The following is a 24,213-nucleotide window of genomic DNA, read 5'->3' on the forward strand; positions in this document are numbered from 1 at the left end:
AGACAGGGTTTCTCTGTGTAGCCTTGACTGTCCTAGACTCGCTTTGTAGACCAGGCTGGCCTCGAACTCACAGTGATCCGCCTGCCTCTGCCTCCCAAGTGCTGGGATTAAAGGCATGCACTACCATGCCCGGCTTATTGCTTAATTTTTAAGCGTAATTGGTGTCAGTGTGAGGAAAAATTGTTATTCTGTAATACATGTAAATCTCAGTGAAATGAGGGTCTAGGTAGAAAACTGTTATTGGGATTAGGGATTTATTGATTGATTGATTGATTTTTTGAGACAGGATTTCTCTGTGTAGCCCTGGCTGTCTTGGATTTCCTTTGTAGACCAGGCTGGCCCCTAACTCACAAAAATCCACCTGTCTTTGTCTCCCAAGTGCTGGGATTAAAGGTGTGCAGCCTCCCCCCACCCACCTTGCACCTGGCTTGGAATTATTATTTTTTAATTATATATATGAAGTATTTTGTCTGCTTGTATATATGTGTACCACATGCATACCTGATGCCCTAAGTTCAAAAGAGGGGGTCAGATTTTCTCATGTGGGTGCTGGGAGGCAAGTCTACGTAAGAGCAGAAAGTTCTCTTAGCCACTGAGCCATGTCTTCAGCCTGGGGCACAGTTTAAACCATACAAAGAGTGGAAGCAAGAGTTTATCTACGCAAGTGCTGGGTCGTAAAGGGCTTTTATGTGGAGAGAGACTTACTTGCTGTCAGCTGTAGTTTGTGATCCAGAATGTGTTTCTAAAAGCAATAAAAGTGTGGCTGATCAAAAGCAGACATGGTGGCACATACCTGTAACAGCAGCACCTTCAATTCAAAGCCAGCCTCATCAGCCTAGTGATTCCAGTACCTAGTAAGACTGTGTCTCACACACCTGAGTGTGGCATGGAGTGTGGGACATGCAGCTCAGTTTGCAGGAGTATTTGCCTGCATGACAGAGACGGCAGTTTTGAATGTTGGCCACAAAACACTAACTTGACCTTGCTAACATGAATAGACATGTCTCACTCAGTGGAAGACCCCATTAGGCAGTCCAGCAGGGTATGAAACATTGGCAGCTCCCACAGAGTACTATTGGAAGTTAAATAGGAGCCCTGTAATTTTAGGGGTTTTCTTTTTTGGGGGGAAAATGTGTGCAAAGGTTACCAAGAAGTAGTGCTAAGTCTTATCCCTGAGGAAAGGTTGGCACGTCTGTATCTGAGTGATTAAACCGGCTTTAGGATAACCTGGCTGATGAATATCAGCTTAATTTAGCATTATTTTCTTTTCCAAAAGAATACAAAGTGCCTTATTCTCTGCTGAGTTTCCCCACCTTGGGAGTGTGGAGCAGATGTGTCATGTTTGTGGGGCAGGCGCCTTGTGAGTGTCCTAGGGTGAAATGCTCTTCAAGAAAGAAGCATGCCTGTCTCTACTAACACGGTTTCATTCATAGTGGAATATTTGAATCTAGTGATAGCTGTAAATGCACATCTCAGATCTAGCCTAGGTGCCATGAGCAAACAGTGTGAACAGAGTGACACGGCACTCCTGGACTGTGGCCTGTGGCTCATCAGTTGCTTAGGGTGTCCCTGCTGAGCATTGTACTATTGTCACTTAGGCACTTGGGAACAATAATCACATTGGTTCCAAATACCTGTACCTAAATGGTCACTGTACCTAAATGGTCACTGTTCTGAAATTGCAGCCAGTTGTTTGGAGAGGAAGATGCTGATCAAGAAGTGTCTCCTGACAGAGCTGACCCTGAGGCTGCTTGTAAGTGACTGTTGCCTTTTCTCTCCTAATTTCTTTTTTTACTGTGTTATTTATTTATTATTTATTTTTTTCTTTGCTAATTTAATAGTGGTGCCTTAAGGAACAGCGATGGTTGCTGTTATGTGCTAGAGATTCCATACTTAATGTGCAATTACATTTAAAAATTAATATTTTTTAAAAATTTATTTCTTTATTATTATGTATACAATGCTCTGCCTGCATGTGCACTTGCAGGCCAGAAGAGGGCATCAGATCACATCATAGATGGTTGTGAGCCACCATGTAGTTGCTGGGAATTGAACTCATGACCTCTGGAAGAGCAGTCAGTGCTCCCAACCGCTGAACCATCTCTCCAGCCCCAAAATTATTAATTTTTATTTTATGTGTATGGATGTTTTGCCTGCGTGGATGTCCAGCCCCCATCCAGTTTTTGGGGGGCTGGTGGTGGTTTTTGATTTGTTGTTTGGTGGCAGGTTATTTTTTTTATTTGTTTTGAGACAGGGTCTTCTATGTAGCCCTGGTTGTCTTGAAAGTCACTAAGTGGACCTTGCTGGCCTGGAACTCAGAGATATCCATCTGCCTCTGCCGCCGAGAGTGCTGGGATTAAACATCTGTCTACCACACCCATCCTTGTGGCATTTTAAAACCTTTTAACAAAGGAGTACTTCTGTTTCATTGATGAAGAAATCAAGACGAAGGCAGGCAAGGTGGTGCACGCCTGTAATCTCAGGGAGGAGAGGCAGGCAGGCCCCTGTGAGCTTGAGGTCAGCCTGGTCTACAAACTGAGTCCAGAACAGCTAAGGCTACACAGAGAGACCCTGTCTCATCAAGATGAGACGTTTCACAGGCATTTCACAGATCTAGTCACTGTTCTACTTACAGGCCTGTGCTTTGAACTGTTACACGTGTGCTCTTTAGAGACTGAGTCATAGGGCTGCAGAGAGGCTCGGGTTCAGAGTACTGGCTGCTGTTCCAGGGGACCTGAGTTCAGTTCCTAGCACCCTGGTGTTGGCTAGCCTCCTCTGGCTTCCAAGGGCACAAGTTATCCACGGGGTACTCATGCACTCATGTAGGTCACACCATCCATGCATGTAAAATAAAATTTACATTAAAAACACTGGGGCACAAAGAGAGACTGGTGATCATATTATTGCCCTGAAGCTCTGAATGTGTTGCATATGACTGACTTCTTCTCCCACAGGTGAGAACTTAATTATTATATTGAGAATTATTGAGACTACGACGCTTGTTTTGTAGGGGAACCAACAGAAGCAGAAGCCAGAGCCCGAGCGTCCAGTGAAGATGGCGACATCAAGCGTATTTCCACTAAGGAATGGGCTAAGTCAACTGGATACGATCCAGTTAAACTCTTCACCAAGGTTAGGCTTGTCTTCTTGCCTGTGTAATCGGAACACCTCTACCCTCCCCCACCCCTCCCCACTCCTCCCTGCCACACTTTAACATTTATTTTATTTGTGTGACTGTTTTGCATACAAAGACCATGTGTATGCTGGTACTCGACTCAGAGGTGGGGTTCTGACCAGAGAGAATTGGAGTTATGTATGGTAGTGAGCCACCATGTGCATGCTGGGAACTGAACCCCGGTCCTCTGCAAAAGCAACAGAGTTCTTGCCAGGCAATGGTGGCGCACGCCTTTCATCCCAGCACTTAGGAAGGAGAGGCAGGTGGGTCTCTGTGAGTTTGAGGCCAGCCTGGGACACAGTGAGTTTTAGAACAGCTAGGGAGGACTACCTACACAGAAAAACCCTGTCTTTAAAAAAAAAAAAAAAAAAGAGTGTTTTTAACCCCTGAGTCATCTCCTGAGCACCCAGGGCTTCACATTTGATAAACATGACTCTACTTCTGGGTTTACTCTTTTCTTTTTTAATTTAATTTAATGTTAATGTTGTGCTCATGTGGAGGTCAGAGGACAGTTTGTGGAGTTTTGCCCTTCTGCCTTTACATTGGTTCCAAAAAAGGTTGTGCGAACTACTCGAGGGAATTGATGACAAACCAGAGTGGTGCTAGCACCAGACCTCAGCTTTCCGAGCCACCGAGCTGTGGGTTTTGAGTTGTTTGTTTGGGGGTTTTGTTTTTGGTTGGATGGTTGGTTGGTTGGCTTTTTAAGACAAGGTTTCTCTGTATAGCTCTGCCTGTCCTGAAACTTGCTCTGTAGACCAGGCTGGCCTCAAACTTAGAGATCCGCCTGCTTCTGCCTCCTGAGTGCTGCGAATAAAGGTGTGTGCCACCAGCGCCTGGTAAACAGTGAGTTTTATTGGGGTTACTTGGTGAGCAGAAATAACTCAAAGACAGTTGCATTACCAAAGCCACTGTAGCGTAGTGACAGGTCACAGAGCTGGAGCACAGTGCACACCCTGCAGAAGAAAAGCCTTACGGGTCAGAGTGTCTCTTCTAGGCCGCTTGACTGATCTCTGCTTCTTTCTGTCTTGATTAGAGCAAGCCTTGTAACTATCCCTTTTTTCTCTTTGGGACAGGGTTTCTCTGTGTAGCCTTGGTTATCTTGGACTCATTTTGTAGACCAGGCTGGCCTTGAGCTCACAGAGATCCACCTCCCTCTGCCTTCTTGCGGGCTGGGATAACAGGCGTGTGCCACCTCGCCTGGCCAGCTATCCTTATATGTGTAACCTTACACTCTACCTGGTAGACCTGGGTAGTTGCAAAGACTTCCTAAAGCTCTTGGACGAGCTTCCCTGCAGGATGAAATACTGTATCTTGGAGGAAAGTGCCACACTAAGGTCAAACTGAGGCCTTCAGCCTGTGTGAACACCTTTAGGGAGTGAGCCTTCTTTTTTAATGGTATATAGATAGTTCAAATCTTGTGAAGTAGTCTGTAGCTTTGAATTAGTTTTGTTTTAGTTACATACTAATGTTCTAATAAAATGCAAGGTGTAGTCACATTGCATTGGGAAGTGATAGCTGCTGTGCTAATGGAAGTGTCCTGCAGGAGGGGTGCAGCGCCCCTTAGCAGGTTGGCCTGCCTGTTGTAAGTCTTCCGTGAGTTCTAAGCCCTTTATTCTCAGTGCATTCTGCTGTCGGCTGAGTGTTTCTTGAGGGATCTGCAAGGCTGGGGTGTCCTGTCTGTGTCCTTGTGCTTCACACTGATATGGGGGTGGTGGGTGTGCAGAAGGCTCAGCAGCACTGAGGGGGCTCTTGTCCTGCCTCCTTCAAATACCTGAGCTTTTCCTGTACTGGTGAAAACTGTCACTCTGCTTTTATACACCATACCTTTTTGGGGGGAGGGGTGGTTTCTCTGTGTAACCTTGGATGCCCTGGACTCGCTTTGTAGACCAGCCTGGCCTTGAACTCACAGCGGTCCACCTGTCTCTGCCTCCCAAGTGCTGGCATTAAAGGCATGCACCACTGCACCTGGCTTATACACTGTACCTTTAAGCCTGATTCTATGCTATAATTAAAGTATAGCAGCAAAATTTGATCTGCTTTTATCAACTTTGGCTCTACCGGATTCATGGGCTTTGTTTATTTCAGCTTTTTAAAGATGATATTAGGTATCTGCTGACAATGGACAAACTCTGGCGCAAGAGGAAACCTCCAGTTCCCCTGGACTGGGCTGAAGTACAGAGTCAAGGTAAAGACTGCAGCTGGTCCTTCATGTGCCCCCCTGGGGTGGTGTCTGGGTGCACAGGTGATTGGGCTGAGCATAATGAGCAGACATTAGATGCAGTGATTAGAGAGGAGGTGAGACCCGCCAGCTGGGCTTGCTCTTGTAAGCTGGCAGTTTTCCCAGTGTCTGGCTATATATATATTTTTTTTTTCTTTTTTTTTTTTTTTTTTGAGACAGGGTTTCTCTGTGTAGCCTTGGCTGTCCTGGACTCGCTCTGTAGACCAGGCTGGCCTCGAACTCACAGCGATCCACCTGCCTCTGCCTCCCGAGTGCTGGGATTAAAGGCGTGTGCCACCATGCCTGGCTGTCCTTGTATTTTATTTTGTTTTTTTGAGACATGTTGCAGTTATTTTTATACAACTGTGTTTGCTTCTTAACCTGGCTATCACACAGATAATTGAGACTCTTATAATACAAAGTTTCACAACAGGATCTGAGCAATTTAAGTCTGTTCTCTTTGCTATTTTGTACTCCCAGCAATACTTGCACTTCATAGCTTTCCTCCCTGGCTCCAGCTCCTTCCTCCTGATCTTCCTTGGACCTCTCCCTGCAGCTCATTCCTCCCCTTCCTCTCCTAACTCTTTCCCCCTCCTCCCCTGGCTGGCAGGAAGTCCAGCCCTATTCTCTCCCCTGCTCATCGATCGGCTGTAAGCTGCTTTGTTAACACAATAAGGGGGCATTTGGAGAACAGAGTTTACACAACGTTTAGACAGGGAATCAGAATTTAAACTACACAGTAACCTTATACTTACAGATAGGCGGTGCATGTGCACATGAGTGTAAGTTATCACCAAGCCAGAAGAGGGCTTTGGGTGCTCTGGAAGTTCAGCCAGTTCTCTTAACTGTTCGCATCTCTCCAGCCCGGCCATTATGTTCTTGGATGTCCCTCAAATACCACGAGATCCCACATGGTGTTAGATGGTTCGCAGCTTCAGCGGTTTTCTTGCATACAGACTTGTTGTGAGACTTATCAAGGAATTTGGGTTGAATTTGGAGTTGAATCTGTTGACTAGAGCAAGGTGGTGTTTATTAAACATTCTTGTTCATTTTTAGGAGAGGAAACCAATGCATCCGATCAACAGAGTGAGCCCCAGTTGGGTTTGAAAGACCAGCAGGTTCTTGACGTAAAAAGCTATGCAACTCTGTTCTCAAAGAGCATTGAGACTCTGAGAGTTCACTTAGCAGAGAAGGGGGATGGAGCCGAGCTCATCTGGGATAAGGTTTGTCCTGATCTGTGTCCGTCCATTACATGTCTCACGTGGTATATTTGGGTTTTTGGTGTTTTTTTGTTTGTTTGTTTGTTTGGTTTTTCGAGACAGGGTTTCTCTATGTATTCTTGGCTTTGTAGACCAGTCTGGCCTCGAACTACAGAGATCCACCTTCCTCTACCTCCCAAGTGCTGGGATTAAAGGCGTGTGCCACCATCTCTGCTTCCAGTTGTTGTATTTGAATGTGAATTTTTATGTGCATAAACTTAATGTCACAAATTTTTATTTTGGCTTCCAGTAACACACCCATGGTTTATGGTTTTAGTGACTAGAAAATAATTTATTCTAGTGGCATGTTTGACTGACTTAGAAAAACAGATCTGTTTTTGGAGGCAGCAGCTCATCTGCCTCATTTGACCTTAAACATAGTAAAAAAAAAAGAAGAGAAAAAGACAAAGCTGGGCATGATGGTACATGCTGAGAGGCAGGGCCCAGCCTTGTCTACAAAGAGAGTCCAAGACCGCCAAGGCTATACAGAGAAATCATGTCATGAAAAACAAACAAATTGTCCACACACACCTTCAGGACAGAGCCTGGGCCCTTGTTTGTGCTCGATAATTAACTGAGACACATTGGCAACCTATGCGTTTCTTCAAAAGGGTGTTACTGCGTGGCTCGGGCTGACCTTACACTTGAAAGCATGTGCTGCCACACTCAGTGCTGAGATTGCCTTTCTGTTGGAGTGGATAGAATGTTTCAGAAGTCTGGGAGTGTGGAGCCTGGCATGGCCCACACCTGTAATCCTAGCACTTGGAATGCTGAGGTAGAGCACCATGTTTGAGGCTATCCCAGGCTCTAGCATGAGCCTGTTTGAAAAGTAACTCAGAAAGGCCTCTCTATACAAAAATAAGATGATGATGTTTTGGTTTTGTAGTATCTGAGACAGGGTGTATCCTCCAGGCTGCTGGGGTGACTTTGATCTTCTGGTCTTGCTGCCTCCTTTTCCTCACAGTTGTACACTACTTTTCTAGTTCAAATGATGCTGGAGATTGCATTCAGGGCCTCACACGTGCTAGAGGGACGCTCTATAAACTGAGCTCTATTTCCAAGAGCATAGTTTTTTTTAAAGTTGAAATTGTGTTTAGTTGACATTTCAATTGCAGGTAAAGTTGATTACTTGACAAAGTGACAGTTTTGCTGTGGGGACTGAGGATGTGTCTAGCTCTTTAGTGAGGTGCTCACTTGCCTGGTGTGCATGGGGCCCTGGGTCTGATCCCCAGCCTGTGAAGGGAAATAGATTTGCTATGCATCTCAGAGGAAGGGAAAAATGCTTGGCCATTTTTAGAACCCTCAGACAACTTTAACTTTGTATGCACAAAGTTTGAAACTTCCGCTGAATCAGAAGATGTCTAAAACAAAGTTGGAGACTCTAGATTTTTGAAATTCTTATAAACACCAGTCTTGGTTTATGTGATATAAATGGTAGATTTTAAAATATTTTCTTTGTTGTTATTCTAGTGATTTGGAAAGTTTCTGTTTCTTCACTGGGGCCAAATAAGGAGCTCATGGAGCTGAGCACTGCTGCCCTTGTGCCTGTGGCTAATGAAGTCCGAGGCCAGGCCCTTTATTTGTTTTTTTGTATATGTGATGTTTCACATCTGCGAGGCAGGCATCCCAGGTGCCCACATAGGCCAGAGGAGCTAAGCAGGTCCCCAGGAGTTGGAGTTATAAGTGGTTGTGAGCCATCATGTGGTGCTGGCTGGCAACTGAATTTAGGACCTCCGGAAAGTAGCCAGTGCTCTAAATTACTGAGCTGTCTTTCCTGCCCCACAAGCCATTTCTCCTCCTCCTGTTCTTCTTCTTCCTTTTTTTTTTTAAAGATGTATTTATTTATTATGTATACAGTGCTCTGCCTACACATACACCTGCAGGCCAGAAGAGGGTATCAGATCAGATCACATTATAGATGGTTGTGAGCCACCATGTGGTTGGTGGGAATTGAACTCAGGACCTGAGGAAGAAAAGCCAGTGCTCTTAACCTCTGAGCCGTCTCTCCAGCCCCACAAGCCATTTCTTTAAGAATAAAGGCATATAGCCAGGTGTGGTGGTGGACACCTTGAGTCCTAGCATTCAGGAGGCAGGGCCAGGCAGATCTCTGTGAGTGCAGGTCAGCCAGGGCTGTCAAAAAATAAATAAACCAACCAGAAGGGCATTTTCTAGAGCAAGCCAGCTATGTCTCACTACCAAAAATAGATAGCCAGAGCCAGGCGTGGTGGCGCACGCCTTTAGTCCCAGCACTCAGGAGGCAGAGGCAGGTGGATCACTGTGAGTTCGAGGCCAGCCTGATCTACAAATTGAGTCCAGGACAGCCAAGATAACGCAGAGAAACCCCATCTCCAAAAGTAAACTAGGAAAAAAAAGAAGAAGAAAAAGAAGAAGAAGAAGTAGACAGCCAGACAGCCAGACATGCCTTTAGTCCCAGTGCTTAGAGGCACAGGCAGTTGGATCTCTGTGAGTTCGAGCCCAGGCTGGTCTACATAGTAAGTTCCAGGACAGCCAGTGTTATGCAATGAGACCTTTTGAAGGTAGAGACTATGAGGTCAGGGTGTTTTGCATTTGAGTTTGAATTGGGGTGTCATTTGAGAGCATGTGATGGGCATAGAAGCAGTCACCTGGGCTCTTCATTCTTACTCGTGGGAAAACAGTCTAAGGCTAAGGGCAGGTAAAAAACATGAATGCTAACAAAAACAGCAAAACCTGAGCTGTGCATGTTGGTGCACGCCTTTCATCCAGCACTCAGGAATCCAGCACTCGGGAAGAAGGCAGGCCATTCTGAGTTTGAGGCTAGCCTGGTCTATAGAGTGGGTTCTAGGACAATCAGGGCTACACAGAAAATCCCTGTCCTCAAAAACAAAAAAAGAATGCCACTTAGTCATTCCTCGGTAGCTCTCGCAGCACACAAGATAGCTGTTCAGCTCTCGAGTTACATACGATAAAGAGACCTATCGCCTGACAATCCCAGCCGCATCTGGGGAAGACCCTGCTGGTGCGGCTTGATGTGTTTACTTTTTGTTTGATGTGTATCAGTGTTGTGCGTGGGTGCGTGCGTGGAGCTGTAGTTGTAGGTATGACTTCCGTGTGTCGCTCTGGCCCTCTGTAAGGGCTGCATAGTGGTCGTAACTGACCATTGGGCCATCCTTCCAGTTCTCCAGGGTATTTAAGTAGGAATGCTTTCCTAGCAAGCACGGTGCTTCCTAGTGTTCTTGGCAGACTGTCCTCGTGGGCCAGACAGCCAGATGAGCCCTTCCTGCTGCTTACTGTGCCTGAGGCCTCATCTGTCCAGCCTGGTGTGTGACTGCCACATGACAAATTTGTAAATGGTGGCTATTCTGAAGATAATGCCAGTGAAATGACTTTGATTGGACAGTTTGTCATTTGTGTTACTGCCAGGACGACCCACCTGCAATGGATTTCGTCACTTCTGCAGCAAACCTCAGGATGCACATTTTCAGCATGAATATGAAGAGCAGATTTGATATAAAATGTAAGTTGTTTGTGCTTTCATTGTGTGATCAGCAAACACTTGTTGAGTTTTCTTTTTTGACAGCCAAATATGTCTGTTTCTCTCCTCTAGCAATGGCGGGGAACATCATTCCTGCTATAGCTACTACTAATGCCGTGATCGCCGGCTTGATAGTGTTGGAAGGATTAAAGATCTTATCTGGAAAAATAGACCAGTGTAGAACTGTGAGTAATTTTGTTTGGTTTTGGTTTTTGAGATAGTGTCTCACTATGTAGCTCTGGCCGATCTGGAATTCACTGTATGGCCCAGACTGCCTTGAACTCCCAGGGATCCATCTGCCTCTGCCTCCTGAGTTATGAGATTAAGAATGTGTGCCACCACTACACCCAGCTATTTAACCTCCTTTTAAAGTAACTTTATAAGAAACACATTAAATGTTCTGAAGATTGAACTCAGGGCCTCTCTTGTGCTAGGCAAGTACTGCTACCCCGAATAAGGAAATGCCTTTGGGATTTTAAGACAAAGTCTCATGTAGGCCAGGCCAGCCTTGATCTCACTGTATAGCTAAGGGTGACTTGAAAAGGACCGTGGGAGTGTGTGCATCCCTTACCCCACTTTCGGCTTGATTTTTTTTAACAGATTTATTTATTTATTATGTATACAGTTTTCTGCCTGCACATACATCTGTACACCAGAGGAGGGCACCAGATCTCATTATGGTTGTAAGCCACCATGTGGTTTCTGGGAATTGAGCTCAGGACCTTTGGAAAGAGCAGACAGTGCTCTTAACCTCGAGCCATCTCTCCAGCCCTTTGATTCAGTTGTTTATTTGTCTTTATTTTAGGCTGCTATGTTTTTAATTTCTAAGGTTTTTTTCTTTTTCTTTTTTTTTCCAGGACAGGGTTTCTCTGTGTAGCCTTGGCTGTTCTGGACTAGATTTTTAAAAAATATTTTATTAATTTATTCATATTACATCTCAATTGTTATCCCATCCCTTGTATCCTCCCATTTCTCCCTCCCTCCTGCTTTCCCCCTATACCCCTGCCCTATGACTGTGACTGAGGGGGACCTCCTCCCCCTGTATATGCTCATAGGGTATCAAGTCTCTTCTTGGTAACCTGTTATCCTTCCTCTGAGTGTCACCAGGCCTCCCCATCCAAGGGACGTGGTCAAATATGGGGCACCAGAGTTCGTGTGAAAGTTTATTGCACGTATTGTACTTGGCTGGTGCCATAGTTTGAACAGGACCCCTGGGCCCAGATCCACCCATCATAATGTTCTTCGTGTAGGCTGGACTAGATTTTGTAGACCAGGCTGGCCTCGAACTCAAAGCAATCTCCTGCCTCTGCCTCCCAAGTGCCGGAAAAGAAGCTGAGTGTTCTGTTTCTGCGTCCTCAGACGGCAGGAAGAGAATGAGCCGCACTAGGCCTGACTTGAGCTGAGTTCTCAAAGCCCACCCTCCGTGACACACCTCCTCCAACAAGGCTGCACCTCCAATAGTGCCAGTCTCTATGCGCCTATAGGAGCCATTTTTATTCAAAGTACCAGTGTGTGTGTTTTAGGTTTACTTATGTGTGAGTGGTTTTTGCCTATGTGAATATATGTACATTCCTAGTACCTTCAGAGGTCAGAAGAGGATTGCAGATCATTAGGAACTGGAGTTAGAGGTGGTAAGATACTCTGTGAGTGTTGAGGTTTGAACTTGTGTCCTTTGAGTGAGTAGTCAGTGGTCTTAACTGCTGCGTCATCTCTCTAGCCCCCCAGGAGACTGTTTTTTTGAGATGGTCTCACTATGCAGACCAGGCTGGCCTGGAGCTTTGTGTGTCACTTAGGCTGCTCTCAGCGCTCACACGGCCTGGTTTCTGCTTCCCACGTGCTGGGGTGAAAGGTGCACACCATCAGCCTAGCTTCACTGTTAGTTTTTAGATTTGCCTTGGTCCTTAATTTTGTTACTATTGTTTGTTTGGATAATAGAGTCAGGGTATCACTGTAAGAAATACGTTTGTTTTCTTCATAAAAATGTTGTCATAATCATCAGATTTTGTTTGGGAAGACAGTTTATTTTAGTTCCTGGCATCTGTGAAAGCGGTGTCATTGATTGCCTCAGTGGGTGTTGGTCTTGTTGACAGACACAAGGGGGCACAAACCCATCAGATGATGGCTCAGCCCTTACGCTTGCTAATTTTAAATCATGTGGCAGGAGACTGTTGTGCCAAGGAGATGTCTTTTTGTTAGGCTGAGCCTTCTCCATGGCAGCTGATCAGAAAGATACAGAACCAGGCCTCTTAGAGTGCCATTTCCCAGATCCTTTTTGACATCCAGAGGAAAATACTGACACCATTTCTGATTGGTTGTTCAGTAAGCAAGATTTTAAGACTGGGTGTTATTAGCATGTGTTTTTAATCTAAGCATGCAGGCAGTGGAGGCCGTTGGATCTCTGAGTTCGAGGCCCACCTGGTCTATAGAGGGAGTTCCAGGACAGCCAGGGCTACACAGAAAAACTCTGTCTTGAACCCTCCCCCCGAAATTTTTTATTTTTAGGTTCATCTATAAAAATGGTAACTCAGTGTTTCTGATTCCTGCTTGTGTTTTCTTTCTGAAGATTTTTTTGAATAAACAGCCAAACCCAAGAAAGAAACTCTTGGTGCCCTGTGCACTGGATCCTCCCAACACCAACTGTTACGTTTGTGCCAGCAAGCCGGAGGTGACTGTGCGACTGAATGTCCACAAAGTGACCGTCCTCACCTTACAGGATAAGGCAAGTGCAAGGACTGGTTCTCTTTTCCAGGGTGGAATTTACAGTGACACTTTATAGTGTGGCTGTGACACGCTTAAGATCTGATAATTGCAGCCCTGACTCTTGCATGGCCTCTGTCGGTGGTCCCAGGACGTGTTCCTTCTCCTAGAAGGAGCCGGTGTGCCTGGTGGGCTAGATGATAGCACAGCAGTGTCTGTGGGTAAGCAGGGGACAGGCAGAGGGGAAAGCCATTCCCCATGAGTGACCTAGCCTTCAGTTGGTTTAGTGGGTGAACAGTGCTAAGGCTGAGCTTCTTCCTCTAGAGCACATGTCAGGCAGTGGCTCCCCTTGGAGGATGTGTAACTTGCTTTCCTAGGACAGAGTTGCTGTTTACCGTGGAGCTGGAGGACCACACTCAGTACTGTGGTGCTCACACTTGGGAGAGGTTCCATACATGGCATCTTTGAACTTGAGGAAACAGGAAAGGTTATCTGAGGATTGGGTTAGGTGTTTTTGCGTCTGTCAAACACCTTCCATGACAGGGTTGACATGGAGACTGAGGTGATGTGCAGCAGATGTGAAGCCTAAGCTTGCTGTGGGGGGAGGACCGGGCCCTCAGGCTGTGTCTGCTCCGCATCCACGGGCACATGTGGGGCTGGGATATAGGCAGCTTCCTGCGTTCCAGTTGTCGTGAGCAGAGAGAATATTAAAAAGGGCAGAGAACACTCAGTGGGGCAGATAAGCTGACAGCCCAAGGCCCTTGGTGGAAGGAAAGACCCAATTCCAAAAGCTTTTGTGTGCTCTGTGTGTGTGTGTAGTGTGGCACTTGTGTGTACGTACTCGTGTATATAACACACGTGCACAGTAATTATGTAATAAATTTTAAAGAATAACCTGAATTCTCTCCAGTGAAAAAGTAAACCTATATAGTAGAGCAATATAGGGTTTTTTATGGTCTCTAATCACCTACACTAATTAATACTTAATTTCTCCACTTTTAGATAGTGAAAGAAAAGTTTGCTATGGTGGCACCAGATGTCCAAATTGAAGATGGGAAAGGAACAATCCTGATATCTTCAGAAGAGGGAGAGACAGAAGGTACCGCCCTCACGTGGCCTCCTAAAGGAGTGAGGAGCTGGGCTCCCTCTCATTGCATGTGTTAGCATGGTGTTTGCTGTCATAGTCCTGGCTGAGGCTGCTTGCGGGCGGTCTCTCAAGGTGGTGGTTGTGTTCCACAGTTGCAAATTTGGAAGCTGACTCATGCCGGGGCATCCTAAGGACTTGTCAGTGACCTAGTGCAGACACTGGCTGTTTACACATTATGATACTTTTGTTCATTTCCAAGGCTGCTTTGCCTGTGTCTTGGGCTCTGGGGCTAGGTTGGTGGTGAGCGTGCTCTTCAGGCCGTTAGTCACACTGGCGAGCGTAAGGTTTTATTTTTTTATCCAAGAGTGGCAAGGTCTTGTTGGTAGACAGACAAGGAGGCTTGCGCTTGGTAGATCAACCCCTCTACCACTGAACTGCTCCCTGGCTCTTGAGATTTCATGTCAGGGCAGGAATGTAATAGGTTGATTGAATGCCAGCTTGACATGCATAAAGACCTAGGTTCAGTTGCAGCACTGCCTAAACTAGTGTGGTGCCGCACACTCCTGTGCCAGCCCTCACAGAGGGGAAGGAAGCAGGAGGGTCAGATGGTGAGGGCTAGCCTGCCCTCGTGGCAAGTCTGAGGCCAGCCAGGCGTGGCGGTGCATGCCTTCATCCGGGGACTCGGGAAGCAGAGGTAAAAGGATTGCTGAGTTTGAGACCCTATCTCCTGCCAAAAAGCATCAGGATTCTTGTTAATAGTAGTTTTGCTTGTTGAAAAATTAGTTGAGGTCTTAATTAAGCCATGTGTAATTAGAGGTCTTGATGGCTGGCCACTTGGGAAGTCTGGTTTCATAGGCAGGCCATGTTCCAGACAACTGTCCCTACCTGGAAGAAAACGTTTATCTGCTGTTCTGTGCCGTGAACTCACTAAAGAGTTCATTGAGATGCTGCAGAGCATCTCGGGATTGGAGTATGTTAAAATGCTCTGAAGGCCCTGTGAGTCCATGGAATTTCAGGTCTGTTTGCGTTGAATGGGAGGTGTTTGTGGATCCTTGCAAGGCTTTTTGGTAGTTGATAGTTCAGGGCTGAATTCCCTAAGTGCCTGGTAATGATTTGCTGTGACTGTAAACACCACTGCCTGCAGCACTCAGAGACTCAGCTGGGAGCCCATCTCCTCCCTGCTGTGTCTTAACGTGGCCTTTCTGCCAGGAATATGTATCCCTGATCTCTCAGTGGACAGGCTTCTTCTCCATAGACTCTTTTTTTTTTTAAAGTACTGTAGCCCAGGCTGGCCCAGAAAATAACCGTAGCCTTTGATTCCCCTGCCTCCACTTCCCAAGTGCTAGCTTCACAAGCATGTGAAAGACCATTTTTAACTAGTTAACATGTGTACAAGGCAGTGTCGTCACCTCCATCGCTTTCTTGGGTGCTGTGGGTCAGGATTTGGGAATGCTGATTGTTTAGGAGCACAGTCCAGACGGAGTGGATTCAGTGTTTAGGAGCTACGCTGCCTTGCTGAGACATAACTAAAGCATTTTCTTTCTGCTCACCCTCAGCTAACAACCCCAAGAAGTTGTCTGATTTTGGAATTAGAAATGGCAGCCGACTTCAAGCAGATGACTTCCTTCAGGACTACACTTTACTGATCAACATTCTCCACAGGTAGGAGCTGCTAGTTCTGGGGGGTAAGAACTAAGCACACACAAGGAGAAAGTGGAGCCAGGGCCCTGTGGGGAAGCTGCGCTGCTCACAAGGGCTGTGCAGGGCCTGTACCTACAGAAAAGGCCAGGACACAGACGTACAGTGATGGGCAGCAGGACAGTTTCAGGCTAAAGTCGGCAGGCTGATCAGGGGCTGATCATCTATGCTTCTGACAGCTCTTCTCAAAGGCACATCTCTGGGGCCGGTGAGGTGGCCCAGTTGAGGGTGCTGGGGATCTGAATTCAGTTCCCAGGTCTCATGTAGGGAAAAGATAGATTTCACTCCCCTTGGTCAGCTGACTTCCACATGTGGACAATGAGAAACATATGCTAAATAAATTGAATGTTTTTAATCTTACTATTTTTTTAAAGATTTATTTATTATGTATATAATATGCTGATTGCATGTGTGCCTGCACACCAGAAGAGGGCATTAGATCACATTATAGATGGTTGTGAGCTACCATGTGGTTGCCAGGAATTGAACTCAGGACCTTTGGAAGAACAGCTAGTGCTCTTTTAAATTATATTTATTTCATCTGTACTTATGTTTGCCTGAGGGAGTGTGTGGTCTATGCATACGCATTCATGTGTACCATGACAGGACATACGTGGATGTCAGACCAACCTGATTGCTGTCGGCTGACGTGGATGTTTTGTCTGTGTCATGTGTGTGCATTGGATCCCCTGGAACTTACTTTGCAGGTGGTTGTGAGCCACCATGTGGATGCTAGGTGTGGAACCTAGGCTCTCTAGAAGAGCAGCTACTGAGTGCTCTAACTGCTGAGCCATTTTTCTGGTCCTTCCGTGTACTGTAAATGTGCCCAGTAGTCCCAGCAAAGTGACCTAAAAGGTTGTCACAGTAGTCTTGCCTCCTGTTCAGAGTGTTAGTAGGACTATAAATTCTACAAAATTACATAATGGACTCAAAGCTAGATATCAGTGGTGTGCTAGCTCTGGCCTCACTGGGACAGCAGCTGGGGTGAGGTCAGTGGTAGGCTTGTGTTTACTTGTCAAAGAAAACATCAGGAAAGGGCAGGGGTGGTCAGTGTTTGCAGGAGCAGCACATCGGGGTATGGAGTGTCTGTCTTCCTTATGTTTCAGCTCTCAGCACTGAACCACCTGTAAAATGTGCGTCCCCTGTTCTCCTTGATGCATAGACATTGATGCGTATTTTGGGACTTGTGTGTGAGTAGCGAGTTGCCAATAAAGGTGGGGAGACCCAGAAACCACATAACCCTGTCCCCAGAACACCAGGACCAGGGCACAGATGGAGTGAAGGAACTCTGGACAAAGCAGCCCAAGAAAGGACATCTCCGTGGTGCTGGGCTGCAGTATTTCTGCCTCAGTTTCCATGTTAGCAATACATAAGGAAGACACAGGCTTCACTGTTTGAATCGGAGAAGCTCTGCTCTGTGGAATTTTCACAAGTGTCTTAGAAACAAAAGGCTTCTGGGGCTGCAGTGTGTGCTCCCAGCTGTGGGTTTGCTTCTTTACTATGTCGGCACAGCTTGGCTTCTGGTTTACAGCCTGCGTCTCTCTTTCAGCGAAGATCTAGGAAAGGATGTTGAATTTGAGGTTGTTGGTGATGCCCCAGAAAAAGTGGGGCCCAAACAAGCTGAAGATGCTGCCAAAAGCATCACTAACGGCAGTGATGACGGTGCCCAGCCTTCCACCTCCACAGGTGAGTCACCTCCAAGCCAGAGGACTTAAGCTGGTAATTTGACAGACACCGTATAAATGCTAAGGCTTAGTTGCTTGGGAATTAATTGGAATGGAGCTTTGACTTTCATGAGCCAGGAAGACCTTTACAACTAGGGGGATTCCTAGACGGAGTTGGAACACAGTTGGATTCACAGCAAACTGTGGGTTCAGTTCTTGGTCCATGGTCTGTTCTGTTTAAGCTGCCAACTGCCTGTTTTATTTTGAAGTTGCAAATCATGCATCTGGCTCTTTGACCAGGTCGTTGCAGGGTGAGTGTGGCTTCCAGGAAGGCACTGCCTAAGCAAAGCCCACCTGAGAACGTTCTCAGGGCACCTGCTGCTGACACCTGGCGCCTTTCAGACCCCATCCTGAGCTGCTCTTTGGTTGGACCATTACCTCCTTGACCTCTCTATTCAGTTTTTTTATTTTATTTTTTGTTTTTTGAGACAGGGTCTCTCTGTGTAGCCCTGGCTTTCCTGGACTTGCTCTGTAGACCAGGCTGGCCTCGAACTCACAGAGATCCACCTGCCTCTGCTTCCCGAGTGCTGGGATTACAGGCAGGTTTTAACTTCTCCTACTTACTCGACCACTTGCCTTTTGGTGTTCTTGAGAATGCTTGCTCAGGGCTGTAGCATCCTCTGAGAATTTACGGGCGAGCTCAAGGCTGTGGAAGTCCCCTCTTGGGCTGGCCCAGTCCTCTCCCCAAGCTGGAGCATTGTCTTTGAGACTTCAGTTCTTCAGAACATCTAAGGGGAATAAACACTGATGCTCTACTGTGGGCAGGTTTTGAAGGCTCTGTAGGGAAGATGCAGTTCTGCTTTTAGTTTTGGCACTTGGGAGACACACTGTCTTAGGGAGTAGGGTTAAAGAGCACAAGCCACACTGTGGCTCTAGGAGGTCCATCTCTGCCCTCCGTTTCCTATCTGGAAGTGAGGTAATAATGCTGTCTTCTTTATAGGATGATTAGATGAGTGCACAGTGCTCAGAGCAAGCAGTCCCTGGCGGCTGTAAGTGGCTTGTTGCTGTTGCTGCTCTTTCCTCTGTTAGGGTGACCCTGCCCTTCTCAGTTGGGGACCCTCTCAGGAGGCATGATAATGTACGTGTTTAATTAAGTGCTGGTCACAGTTTTTTGTTTTGCTTTGAAAAAAAAATAGGACATTTCCCTGGGTCAGTTCGGTTCCCTAGTAACACCCTTTTCCTAAAAGTAGACATGCTTGTTACACGGAACACTGGAGGCGTTCTCTGAGGGTGGCCAGTGAGGGTGGCTTCATTCAGAGTGAGCTGTATGTTGTGAAGCCTAGGCGAGCAACTAATATCTCCCACACTTCACCGTTCTTTGCATTGTTTTCTGAAATAAGCACAAGAGCAAGATGATGTGCTCATAGTTGACTCGGATGAAGAAGGCCCTTCCAATAGCGCCGACGGCAGCGAGGACGAGAGGGCCCGCAAGCGGAAACTGGAGGAGAACGAGGGCGCCAGTGCCAAGAGGAGCCGCCTGGAGCAGCCGGAGGATCTTGATGACGTCATAGCCTTAGACTGAGCAGGCTCCTTGATCTGGTCGGAGCCGAAGGTTAAGTCCTTTGTTGCAGAGGGAAAGCACAGGCTGCGGCGGCTTTGGTGGGTCCGCTCCTGTAAAAGCATTGTTTGCTAAGACTGTTAGAGACCCGTTGCTGTACTGAGGTAGGAATAGTGTTTGAGACTTTGAGCAGAGCAGGGTGGACCAGTGATGAACTGAAGGGTGCGTGCATGTTGCCTTCCCTGTACATAGCCTTAGCTATCGTTTCCTAGTGGGAAATACTGTGGGGTAGGAACGCTGGGACCTGGTTATAAATATTATGCCTTTATTTTTGGCTAGAGAAGAGTTATTTTTAGCCTAGATCTAACCATTTTCATACTCTCACCTGAAAGATGCACAGAAGTGTCAAGTGCTATGCATTGAGACTTGTTTTTAAATGTTACCTGGCACTGTGTATATTAATGTAAAACAATGTTAATTTACTCAAAATTTCAGTTTGTACTGCCTGGTATGTCTGTGTAAGAAGCCAATTTTTGTGTATTTGTTACAGTTTCAAGTTATTTATATTTGATGTTTTGTAAACTCAAACAGCAAATATACTGTACTTATGGACCAAATAAATGGCATCTGCATTCTTGTTATCTGCTTCTGCTGCCTTAGTGGCCTTGTATCTGTCACACGCGTGAGTACTGGGGCTGGGGACACTGCTGTTGCCAATCTGCCTGCCATGCTGGTGTGGGGGCCTGAGTTTGGTCCCCACCTCCTGTGTGAAGAAGCTGGGCGTTACGTCATGGTAGCACACCTTGTAATCCCAGTACTGGGAAGGCAGACGGGATTGCTGAGGCTCATGGGCCAGTAAATGACCCTGTCTCAAAAACCAAGGTAGATGGCTCCTGAGAAAGACCACCCGGAATTGACCTCTGGCCTCTAGACACACACAGGGGACAAAAGTGTCTCAACTCTCCTGGGTGCTGCTTCCTGCACACACCTGGTAGGTGGAGGCAGAAAGATGAAATAAAGAACTCAAGATCAGGTGCTGGAGAGATGGTTCAGAGGTTAAGAGCACTGTTATTCCAAAAGTCCAGAGTTCAATTCCCAGCAACCACATAGTGGCTCACAAGCATCTATAATGAGATCTCATGACCTCTTCTGGCCTGCGGGCACACATGTGGGTAGAATACTGTATAAATAATAAACAAATCTTAAAAAAAAAAATTCAGGATCATATTCGGTTGTCTCTGGAGTCTGAAGTCACCCTGTGTCTCATGACCGTCTCAAAAAAAACAAAACAAAACAAAAAACCAACCAACATAGGTGCCTCCAGAGCTGGCTGGGGCGGAGATCCATGAAAGAACATCGGTTTGATGACAGCAGCACTTAGCGGCAGAAAAGCAGAGATTTAAAAGTTGGCCTGGCAGTGTGGCTTGGTGGGTGGCGGTGCTTGCCAGAAGCCTGAAAACAGTTCAATCCCCTGGGATTACACGTTAGGAGAGGACCAACTTCTCTGTGCTGACTCTGACCCCCACACATGTCTTGGAGTGTGCCCTCTCGCACAAAGAATCCCCAGAACTCATCTAAATACAAGGTAGGCTTGGCTGCTGGCCTGTAATTTCATCCTGAGAAGGCCGGCTCTAAAAATAACCTAAGGAGATGGCTTAACACTTAAGAGTATTGCACTCTCGTTACAAAGCCCAACTCAGACATACGCATAATTAAAAAACATGCGGGCAGTAGAGGTGGTTCAGAGGTTAAGAGCACTGACTGTTCTTCCAGAGGTCCTGAGTTCAATTCCCAGCAACCACCTGGTGGCTCAAAACCATCTGTAATGTGATCTGATGCCCTCTTCTGGCCTGCGGGTGTACATGCAGGCAGCACTGTATACAGAATAAATAACCCACTGTATACAGAATAAATAACCCAGTAACACTTCTGCAATCCGTCTCAACCAGGCAGCAGTGGTTGCACATGCCTTTAGTCCCAGCACTTGGAAGTCACAGGCCGGCGGATCTCTATGAGTTCAAGGCCAGCCTGGTCTACAGAGTGAGTTCCAGACAGCCATTACTACTCAAAGAGACCTTGTCCCAAAAAATACATTTTAAACATTATGTGTATAGCTGGGCGTGGTGGTGCAGCCTTTTAGGCTATACAGAGAAACCCTGTCTCGAAAACGCCCCCTCAAAAATATGTGTATGCTCAGATATTTGTGTTGCGGGGGAGGGGGTGTGCCACAGCACTTGTGTGGAGGTCAGAGGATAAGCTAGCTCTTAGCATTTTAAAGCAGTATTCTTGAGGTCCAGAATTCTCCATTTGGCTGTTTTTAGGGAGGATATATTTTTAGAGAAGTATTTTTATAGATAACTTTTATAGATACTGGGAATCTGCTTCTTGACTTCTACACGTAGCAGGAACATTTTCCTCCTGCATTCAATCCAAAGCACAACAAATTCCAGCCAAAAGCTTTTTTGGGACAAAGGAAACAAATAGGAGCTGAACGTGGTAGTACAAGCCTTTAATCCCAACACCTGAGAGGCAAAGGCTGGTGGACCAGTCCCTCTGAGTCTGGTTGGCCTCGAACTCACAGCGATCCACCTGCCTCTGCCTCCCGAGTGCTGGGATTAAAGGCGTGCGCCACCACGCCCGGCTGGGCCAGCCACTCTTAATTCCATCTGGGGTACAGGTGTCCTGCCTGGCTCTTTGCACAATGAAGTCCAGGCTTCTGTGCAGGTCAGTCTGCGGGCTGCCTAGTTCCCTACCCCGGGTACCTGGGGACTGTCCTGCCTCACTCTGAGCAAAGAGTGCCTGGAAGGGAGAGGACTTTGACTTGGACATGTTTCCCTGGGTCACTGGGACTGGACATGGGGTTTGGTTTTCTTTCTCATGACAGCTCTTTCCAGCGGAAGACAGACTTTTTAGTTTGTGTCTCTAGGGATAGCGCCCCCTACCTGCACTGATGCTCAGAAGGTGACCATGCCCTAAAGCTATAAAAGAGGAGCCCTTGCATTTCAAGGTGACTCCTACCACAGTCACACTAGCTGAGCTTGGCCTTGGGAGTTGCAGGAAGATTCTGCACACAGTGACTGGGCTCCTACTTCTTAGTGCCTTTCAGAGAGAGAGAGAGAGAGAGAGAGAGAGACAGACACACGGAGGAGGAAGAGGAGGAGGAGGGGAGGAAGGGAGGAGGGGAGGGAGGGAGGGAGACCCAAGGCCAACAGATTGCCACTGGCTGCAGGTTGCTGGGCCCTCCCTTGTCCAATGCTCATGAACTAGAACGACCATGCTGAGTCCCTTTAGTTCAACCTATGTAAGCAGAAAACTCTAGAATAAATAGGGAAAAAGCAACACTGGAGCATAGCAATTGAGAATCCTGGCCTGTTAGCCAGCTTCCAGACTTGAGCCAGTTAGGGACACAGAAGCCATTGAGGGGAGGCCATGTCCCCTAGGTATGTTACTGCTAGCCTTTCTGCATCCTTTACTCAGAGGGACCAAAGTACTGTACCACTGAGAAAAGGAACCAATTGGACTTTTCAAGGCCTAGTAGATACTGGTTCTAAGTTCATAGTAATTCTGAGAACCCCCCCTTCCCTCCCACCAAACAAAACCAAACTGTATTGTGGCTCTCCAGTTAAAGTAGGGGCTTGTGGTTGTCAACAGTTTTTTTTTTTTTAAAAAAGACTGTCTGTGTGTGTGTGTTTGCCTGGATGTGCGTGTATTCACCATGGTCATGCCGGTCAGATCTCCTAGAACTGGAGTCAAGGCTAGTTGCCAAGGGAAGTTGAGATGGGTCCTTTGCAAGAACCAACACGTGCTCCTTGCTAAAAGAAGCAAGCTTGGCGGAAGATGGACTCACAGTGGGTCCTGGAACTCATCCTGTGATTCTAAGTCCCAGACTGTGTAATCGGGACGGCTGTACCTGCAAGTTTCTACAATTCCCACACTGATGGCCCGTTTTGAAACTGCCAGAATTCCCACATCGGTGTCCACATCCATGTGGCACAGGGCAGCCTGCATCACAGCGGAGATGCCGTAGCAGAGAGCACGGGAGGGATACGGGGTGGGAGGATGTGGTCTCAGGGCTCAGCCTGGCGCGGGGGGGGGGGAAGGGGGTACTGGCGGGAATGTGGAATGCGCCCTGACGAGCCCCCCAGCCCCCCCAAACCGCAGACCAGAGACTGGGCCACCCCGTCGGCCCGCCCGTGTGTCCCCGTGCAGCCCGCTGTACCCCTCAGCCCCGCCGTCGCCGCCCCTACATTCCACAGGCCGCTGCGCAGTCTCTTTCCCTCGCATTCCAGACGGGGCAAAGGAGTCGCCCCCCCTCCCCTCTCCTCCCCCGCTCGCCGTCCCCCCCCCCCGCGCGGCCTCGGAGCAGGGGGGGGGGCGCGGCCCCGAGCTGCGCGCGCATTCCTCCGGCGCGCGTCTCCGTCCCTCCCTCCTTCCCCGCCACGGCCCCGCGCGAGCGCGCGGCCCACGCCGAGCGACCGCCACCCGGGCCCCGCCCCGCCCCGCGCCCAGGGGTCCCGGGGCGGGCTGCGGGCTCCGGGCAAGCGGACGATGCGGCGGCGCTCCCGGAGCGGCGGCGGCGGCGGCGGCGGTGGCGGCAGCAGCGGGTGGCGGAGGCGGAGGTGACGTGCCGCGGCGGCGGGCCGACGGCCATGCAGCGCTCGCGGACGGCCGCGGACGACGCGGCTCTGCTCCTGGCCGGGCTGGGCCTGCGCGAACCGGAGCCGACCGCCGACTCCCCGGGGCGCGTGCGGCGAGGGCCGCGGGCGGCGGACGAGGCGGCGCCAGCGCCGGGCCGCAGAGGCAAGGGCGGCGGTGGTGGCCCCGAGGCCGCGCCCGACGTCCCCGGCCGCCCCGAGCGAGGCCCCCGCGCCAGCCTGGCGGGCTCGGACGGCGGCAGCGCGCGCTCCAGCGGCATCAGCCTGGGCTACGACCAGCGCCACGGCCCCGGCCCCGGGCCGCCGTCGGGGGGCAGCGCGCGCTCCAGCGTGTCCAGCCTGGGCTCCCGCGGCTCGGCGGGTGCCTACGCGGACCTGCTGCCGCCCGTCGTCGGCCCCGCACCCGCCCGCTCTCCGGAGCCTGCCCCGTTCCCGTTCCCGTTGCCGTCGCTGCCGCTGCCCCCGGGCCGGGAGGGCGGCCCGAGTGCGGCCGAGCGGCGGCTGGAGGCGCTCACGCGGGAACTGGAGCGCGCGCTCGAGGCGCGCACGGCGCGGGACTACTTCGGTGAGCCCCGCGGGGCCGGCGTCGGGGGTGCGCGAGGCGCTGGGAGCGTCTGTTCTCCTTCCACGGATGCTAGGGACCCAAACAAAGTCAGGTTGATTGATAGAGTAAGCTGTTTTCTGGACA

The 24,213-nt window shown here is 48.5% G+C and overlaps 2 protein-coding genes across 3 annotated transcripts in view; both read left to right on the forward strand.

Moving 5' to 3' along the window:
- Positions 1-19,511, forward strand: part of UBA2 (ubiquitin like modifier activating enzyme 2) — a 31,424-nt gene extending 11,913 nt beyond the window's left edge. The window contains exons 7-17 of the mRNA XM_084770920.1: positions 1,686-1,753; positions 3,011-3,132; positions 5,261-5,360; positions 6,450-6,616; positions 10,055-10,148; positions 10,239-10,351; positions 12,730-12,889; positions 13,870-13,962; positions 15,507-15,612; positions 17,198-17,334; positions 18,713-19,511. Coding sequence (XP_084627046.1) covers positions 1,686-1,753; positions 3,011-3,132; positions 5,261-5,360; positions 6,450-6,616; positions 10,055-10,148; positions 10,239-10,351; positions 12,730-12,889; positions 13,870-13,962; positions 15,507-15,612; positions 17,198-17,334; positions 18,713-18,894 — 1,342 coding nt within the window. The 3' untranslated portion in view covers positions 18,895-19,511. The remainder of the gene's footprint in view (positions 1-1,685; positions 1,754-3,010; positions 3,133-5,260; positions 5,361-6,449; positions 6,617-10,054; positions 10,149-10,238; positions 10,352-12,729; positions 12,890-13,869; positions 13,963-15,506; positions 15,613-17,197; positions 17,335-18,712) is intronic.
- Positions 19,512-23,376: 3,865 nt separating this feature from the next.
- WTIP (WT1 interacting protein) overlaps positions 23,377-24,213 on the forward strand; it is a 35,973-nt gene continuing 35,136 nt past the window's right edge. For both annotated transcript variants that reach the window (XM_084770922.1, XM_084770921.1), the window contains exon 1: positions 23,377-24,090. In XM_084770922.1, coding sequence (XP_084627048.1) covers positions 23,520-24,090 — 571 coding nt within the window. In that variant the 5' untranslated portion in view covers positions 23,377-23,519. The remainder of the gene's footprint in view (positions 24,091-24,213) is intronic.

This window comes from Acomys minous, assembly GCF_964271855.1.
Source record: "Acomys minous genome assembly, chromosome: 20".
Taxonomy (NCBI): Eukaryota; Metazoa; Chordata; class Mammalia; order Rodentia; family Muridae; genus Acomys; species Acomys minous.